This window comes from Polyodon spathula, unplaced genomic scaffold (genome assembly GCF_017654505.1).
Source record: "Polyodon spathula isolate WHYD16114869_AA unplaced genomic scaffold, ASM1765450v1 scaffolds_3129, whole genome shotgun sequence".
Classification (NCBI taxonomy): Eukaryota; Metazoa; Chordata; class Actinopteri; order Acipenseriformes; family Polyodontidae; genus Polyodon; species Polyodon spathula.
Genome location: NW_024474593.1, coordinates 1 through 6,922, shown reverse-complemented (window position 1 = coordinate 6,922; position 6,922 = coordinate 1). Strand labels below are relative to the sequence as shown.

Sequence of the window (6,922 nt, the reverse complement as noted above, 5' to 3'; positions counted from 1 at the left end):
TCTAGTTTGTTTTTATTCAGTTCAAGTCTTGAATTTGGCGCCACTTCCGATCGCCCACCCTTTTGTCTGTTTCTGTTTCCGTTTACGGCGCTTCAGTCACGTTCATATGTTTGGCGCCACCTGCCGGTACTGTATTTATTTGTTGATCCTCTTGTTATTTTGATGAAACTGCATCAAACTAAAGGCCTCTGACGACCTCCAACGAGGCTGAAGTTAGCTTCTTATTCGCCTGTTTCTTATTTGCTGTTTCTTATTCAGGCTTTGATCTGCTCCAAACTGATCATTGGCTTTGTATTTAAGGGGTTAAATCATGGGGTTTCTCTGTGGATATTTATAGAGAAGCAACTCCTCAATAATATTCATTTCTTTTTTGCTCAGCCCAACACTGATTTCAAGGTAAAAACGACTGGCACATGGCACAAATAGGGATTTTGATACAAAAACAATGTGCACTGTAAACATGACACGTTGCAAGTTTGCCAAGAACACAAATTGAATAAGTAACTGGGGTATTAAAGGGTTAAATCGTTTGGGCCACTGATTACCAAAATTGATTCTCACAGTGGTAACCCCTCTATGTCACCCAACAAATGAATATTGTTTAGGAGCTGTACCTCTATTAACGTCCACAGAGAAATTTTCAGCCCAACGTGATTTTAACCCCTTAAATACACTGTTACTTAGTCAGTTATAATTCATACATTGGCATGTGCCAGCTGTTTTGACCTTGAAATCAGTGTTGGGCTGAGCAAAAAAGAAATGAATATTATTGAGGAGTTGCTTCTCTATAAATATCCACAGAGAAACCCCATGATTTAACCCCTTAAATACAAAGCCAATGATCAGTTTGGAGCAGATCAAAGCCTGAATAAGAAACAGCAAATAAGAAACAGGCGAATAAGAAGCTAACTTCAGCCTCGTTGGAGGTCGTCAGAGGCCTTTAGTTTGATGCAGTTTCATCAAAATAACAAGAGGATCAACAAATAAATACAGTACCGGCAGGTGGCGCCAAACATATGAACGTGACTGAAGCGCCGTAAACGGAAACAGAAACAGACAAAAGGGTGGGCGATCGGAAGTGGCGCCAAATTCAAGACTTGAACTGAATAAAAACAAACTAGAGGTAAGTTAAGAGAAGCGTTCTGTTTGCATTTTTTTTGCTGATTTATATTCTGTAAATAATTAAAACACGTAAGGCACACCTGTGTAAAAATTAATTAAACGCGCAGAATGTATTGCGTTTTGATCGTAAACTAATACAATGTGAATGTAGGTTTCTGGAGAGCCTGTATTTCGTAGTTATATTACTGGATATACCATCACACGCGTCGTCGATTAATACAACTATTTTACATGTTTGAATAGAAAACAATAGCATGCAAAATACTAGATTATAATGGTTTGTATGCCTTTATATGTTTCTCTTTCCTTGTTACAGAAGCGGTGTGGTGTTTTGGTAAGCCTTCGCAGCGCACTGTGCTAGATAGCTAGCTGGGAAACGCCCGTTCAAACTCTTGTACATTATGCAGTTTTCGGTCTTTACATCGTTTTATTTTTTTATTTTTTTTAATTTATCATATTTTTCCACTGTTAAACAAATATTATGCGAATATTTGTCATGTGCTGTACATGGGGTCTTGTCATTTTTTTTTTTAACGTGCGCTTGTCATTTTTTTTTAACGTGCGCTACTTTGCATTTTGTCTTGTTCATCGTGAATCTACTCTCTTACTCTTACTATAAACTGTAAGAGGGTACGAAATGCGACAGTTAAAACTTTATTACGCTCTACTGTTGTATTTTACCAGGGAGCCATAGTTACAAGACCAGACCACTGCTATTATAAGTGTTCCCTCAAAATTTGCCCTTATAACGAGTATAAAAGGGCTACTGTAATGGCCATTATGCAAACCCAATATGATGTAATCCAAATGTGACAAATAGTAGCCACCAGACCCAATACTCGCCCTTTATTACGCTCTAGTGGGGAGCCATAGTTACCCATGCTACCCCTTATAACGAGTACGAAAGGGCTACTGTAATGGCATTATAATAATATGGGAATAACCCTACCGCGTTATAATAATTCCGCACCCATAACGAGACGAGGTGAGCAGGCTCCACTCGTGATTTATTAATTATTTAATAATAATAATAATAATAATAATGGCAATTTTAGTTAAGTTAGGAATACTTTTTCAATTTAAAGTTGAGGTTTTCCACAATCCTGTTCAATTATATACTAAACACAAACTATTTCCTAAACTGCTTGCTGAGTAAGTTATTTTGCACTCAGAAATCAGCAGGGTGGCTGTCATAGTAGGAAAAAAGGAATGATTGTTATTTTTCCCTAGTAGTGTTTTTGTTATAGGAAGAGTATTTTATTGGAAACAGGGGCTTTTGTTCATTCATTCATTCATGTACTTATTTTATTTAGCTCTGTCTAGAATGGACATATCAGGAAATTTCTTCAGAAGACTACGAAATGTAGCCACCTTCTTGGAGACAGAAACCAAGACTCTTAAAAAAGCTCACGAGAACAGCAGCAGTGGTATGTAATAAACCGAACATTTTATGTGCTGTACTGCATTTGGTGAGTTTGTTTTTCCAAAATTATTGTTATATAATGTAGTAAGAAAAGGTACCTTTGGAGCCTAAATGATTAATTTTGGAGGCTGCTTATCTGTATGTTTAAAAGATGGGCTACTGGAGTATTGAGTATTTTCTCTCACCTTACAGACCCTATACATCATTTTTATATCGTTACTAAAAGATACAAAAAACCAAAAAAGCCAGTTTCCCTGTTTAGAATCGGATGTCTTCTTAAAATACCTGCTACAGCAGTCTTCAATATACGTATCTGTAGTTTCTGTAATTATTATATTATGTCATTATATTTTGTGTCTAGATGATTACAAAGAAGAGGGAGCTATGCAAGTTTTACATGAATTGCATTCAGAAGTCCAGGCTATAAAAGTAAGTATCAACATTGCAGGAGACTGAGGCAATATGAATGTATGTTTAGGTGATGTCTTTTCGCTGTGCTAACCCATTTATTGCAAGGGGCTTTCACCAGATTTTTTTTCTGAATGGTAATTTTTATATCAGCTCTAGCAACTAGCATATGTTTAGAACATTTGAGTTGTTATTTTTATAGTCCTGTGCCAAGTATTAAACAATAATTCCATAAATATTAGAATATATCAAAGAAGGAATGTGAAAATAGTTTAGCGTAGTTGAATGGAGGTATACAAAATGTGCATGTAATCAAAAACAAGTTCCTGAACCCCCTTACTGAACAACTAGATTCATAGTTATTAATAGATTCTTTTTAATTCTAGGGACAGGTTAAAACACAGGTGATTAGCAATCAGTCTGTGGAAAACAATGCAAGTGATTTTCTTAGATCATGTTGTGTACTAAAACAAAGAAACACAGCAAACCTTGAAAAAATCAAAGAATATTTCCAAAAGTATGGATACAAACCACTGGCTGGGAAAACTACAGGTATGTTTTATTCTTTGTTAACATAGATGAGACAGTGTTACATTTTATTTTACTATTTGTGTACGAGGTGTTTCAAAGACAGTTGTTTAATGCATCATTAATTCAGTAACGGGGGGGGGGGGGGGGTAAATTCTTTATTTTCAATTTAAATAAAATAGTAAATAACTCTCTTCAAAGCTTTAAAATGAGCCATTGATGATATCTCTGTGACACAATCTTTAATTACATTACATTAATACTACTTTTAATTGTTTAGCAGTGGAGATAGCTACAAATAGTAATGATGAAGAATGTATGGAAGACCAGGAGAACAGTGGGAGTGAGGAAGAGGAGGAGGACAAGGAGAGAACATCAGAAAGTCTGCCTTGTGCCACACCTGCAGAGAAGCCTCCTGCACCCCAGGACCCAATGCGCACCCCACGGCTCTCTGACTTTGGCCTCTCGCACTATCGATTCCAAAACACTTGGGAAGTAGTAAAGGAGAAGCCGGAACAACCAGCAGTAACACAGGACTCTGTGGGCCAGGGGGACTTGAGGGCCCCAACATTTACAGAATCGTTTCCTGTCTTACCCAAAACGCCCAAGTGTATGTTGGAGTTGGACAATGAGGCCTTCACTCCTAAAATGGAAGATTTTGGGATCAATGAATACACCATGTGTCTCAATGATGACTTTACCATAGCCCTCATCAACAAGAACAAACCCACAAAGCCCAAGAGGTACCTGTTCTGTAACAATAGGGTTATTTTGCAAAAAAGGGAAAACATGTTTATAACGGCAAGGAGCATCTCACTTTGACTGTAAATGCGTCCAAAACCATCCAATAAAGCAGTTTTAAGTCAAAGTATTTACCAACAGCATAGTTACCAGTCACTCTGAAATGTCACAACTATATGAGAAGCATCTTGACTATTTTCACACCTTCTGAGCAGCAGTTCATCATTGGTCTACAGGTGACACTCACGTTAATGTATGCACATGACTGGTAAATCTACTATAATGCCCCTTATTGACTGCAATATTGCAATTTAATGAGTTAAGTTGTATTTATTCATTATACCAGATCTGGACCAGACCTGTAGCGTGATTCAGAGTAGGTCTGTTAAATCAGAAAACTGCTGAGCCACTTTGCATTGAGTTATGTAGATTTTTTTCAGTATTGTATTGTGCAAATTTTAGTAGGGTTATTACTTTTAAAGTAATATCATATTTTTTTTACAGTTTGGTTGGAGTTACTGGAAGCCAAACAAATACTGGGATGAATGAGACCCACAGTAAGCCTACTGAGCCGACTTTTAGACAGCATTTGGCAGCAAACGGTAATCAAACGAATGTCATGTTTAATTTTGATCTGAAATATGATTAGTTGGTAACCTATTTACTACATCCCTCATTCCATTGTAGATCTGATCAGCCTGTCCACACTTGATCTGTTCCCAGTCATATCGCAACTGTACCGCTACGAATGTTTAAATGCTATGCAGTATCAGCATTTAAACCATATCAACATACACACACTCTTTATATTGTATTCTGATGTATACTGAGAGGCCTGGTTAGTATATTCCAAGCAAAGAATTAATTAATTTTTATTATTCTATTTATCTTGGTAAATGTCTGTCATTGTATTAGTACTGCACTGTTGAGCTATACCTGTGCTGGCCCTGTGGGCACAAAGCGAATAAACATTTTATTTGTATTTATTTTTTCACGTTATATTCAAAGAACAAAACAAATCCAATAAAAATAGAAAAACACAACTTGCATATATTACAGTATCTGTCAAATGCACAGATTCCAGTACGTTGTTATATTAACTTTACTGTTCAGGGATCGGTGCCACAAACAGGAAATCAATTTATTTATTTGTTTTAAATATCCCTTTCTGATGGCAAATTACATACACATCAAGGACATTTATTATTATTTTTTTTTTAAACAAATGATCATTTAAAAGTGTACTGGTAAATTGAAGCCTATCTGTAATTAATTTATACTAATGCGTTCTCTGAATTATTATTAATAATAATAATAATAATACTATTCCTTTTAAATAGCGCTGCAACAAAGGGTACATTTTGGCCATTGAAGGTTCAAACCTTCGATGTAAATTTACAGTATAATCGTAAATCTCGAAAAACTACTCACTTCTAAATCTTTTGTAGTCATTTTTGTATTACTTTAGTATAAATACGTGTTCATTTGGATTCATGTGTTGTTTTTTTCTGACTTTATGTGAACGAAAAGACACACATTTGCCTGTTTTCCCATTGGAAATAGTGATATTTTGAAATATCACTGTCCTGGTCACAAAAGCAAAGTTTGTGGGGAATAATAGCCATTTTCTATACTTTTGAGGCATAAGCAATTAGGAAATAACACTTACTACCCAGGAACAAAACTTGTGTTACATGGTGTATTTAATGTGTGATTTATAGTATTCATATATTGTCAAACAGTTTATGTTAACGGGGGGAAAAAAACAGTGTCTGTGTTGGTTATTAATACAGTTCTACCGGTACGACACCGATAACACCAGTGTGAACAGACTTTGCAATTCTGGTATGATACCACAGGGTATTATATATGCTGTTAACTGCACATTTAAACACAGAAAAACAAACAACAAAAGCATGTATCACAGGCTGTATTCTTGTGAACAACAAGCCTCTTACTAATTCCTGTTCCTTTTGTTTTTGAGCAGATATGACGAACTCACCCGTTCCTCCAGTGTTTTGTACACCTGGAATAAAAATTTACAAAAATAAATTACCTACTTTGCCAAAAAGCCCTGAAATCACAGTTCAAAAGGCAAGTGATTCTACTCCTGAGATCCCAACCTTTGAGACACCTTATTTGAAGAAGCTGGTTCATGTAAGTCTTTAGTTTAAATGTCATTCCATGTGAAATCAACACAGGTCAATACTTCTTCAGAATTACATACCAGTCAGTGTACATGTTGATGGTGTTTGTGAACTTATATATTACTATGAAACACTCAATAGTACTGAATTAAGAAATACAAAAATAATTAAAATTCAAGAGAGAGAGAGACTGGAACACTTCTATTTAAAAAAAAAAAACAAAAAAACAAAAAAAAAAAAAAAACAAACATTTAATTTGTTTAGAAATGTGCACTTTCTTTTATTTCCTGATTTATGAGGTCACAATCATTTGGCCAGAACTGTAACCTTCAATAATGTGTATTATTTTGATTGCTTCCCCACGCTGTGGTTGCCGACAGCAATGAGTCTGTTACAACACCAAGGTCTTTCTCTTGGCGAGCCAGGTCTAGTTCTATACCACCCATGGATTGTACTGTAAAGAATTGAAGGAGCTTCAAAAGACCTCCTATCTAAGACATGATGGATGATGGATATCTATAATTTGTGTGCTTTGTAATGTTTTCTCCATTGG

The 6,922-nt window shown here is 35.7% G+C and overlaps 1 protein-coding gene across 1 annotated transcript; it reads left to right on the top strand.

Annotated features, from left to right (window-relative positions):
• The first annotated feature begins 2,089 nt into the window (after positions 1–2,089).
• LOC121311337 (spindle and kinetochore-associated protein 3-like) lies at positions 2,090–6,899 on the top strand. The gene is made up of 7 exons (XM_041243914.1): positions 2,090–2,107; positions 2,436–2,549; positions 2,907–2,974; positions 3,340–3,505; positions 3,762–4,224; positions 4,727–4,824; positions 6,210–6,899. Exons 2-7 carry the CDS (start codon positions 2,447–2,449, stop codon positions 6,389–6,391), a joined length of 1,080 nt encoding a protein of 359 aa, XP_041099848.1. The 5' UTR covers positions 2,090–2,107; positions 2,436–2,446; the 3' UTR covers positions 6,392–6,899.
• Positions 6,900–6,922: the final 23 nt, after the last annotated feature.

Coding starts and splice junctions, on each gene's coding strand:
- LOC121311337 (XM_041243914.1), top strand. CDS start 2,447: ATGGACATATCAGGAAATTTCTTCAGAAGACTACGAAATGTAGCCACC. Junction 2,975..3,339: donor CAGAAGTCCAGGCTATAAAA/GTAAGTATCAAC, acceptor TTTTAATTCTAG/GGACAGGTTAAAACACAGGT. Junction 4,825..6,209: donor ACAGCATTTGGCAGCAAACG/GTAATCAAACGA, acceptor GTTTTTGAGCAG/ATATGACGAACTCACCCGTT.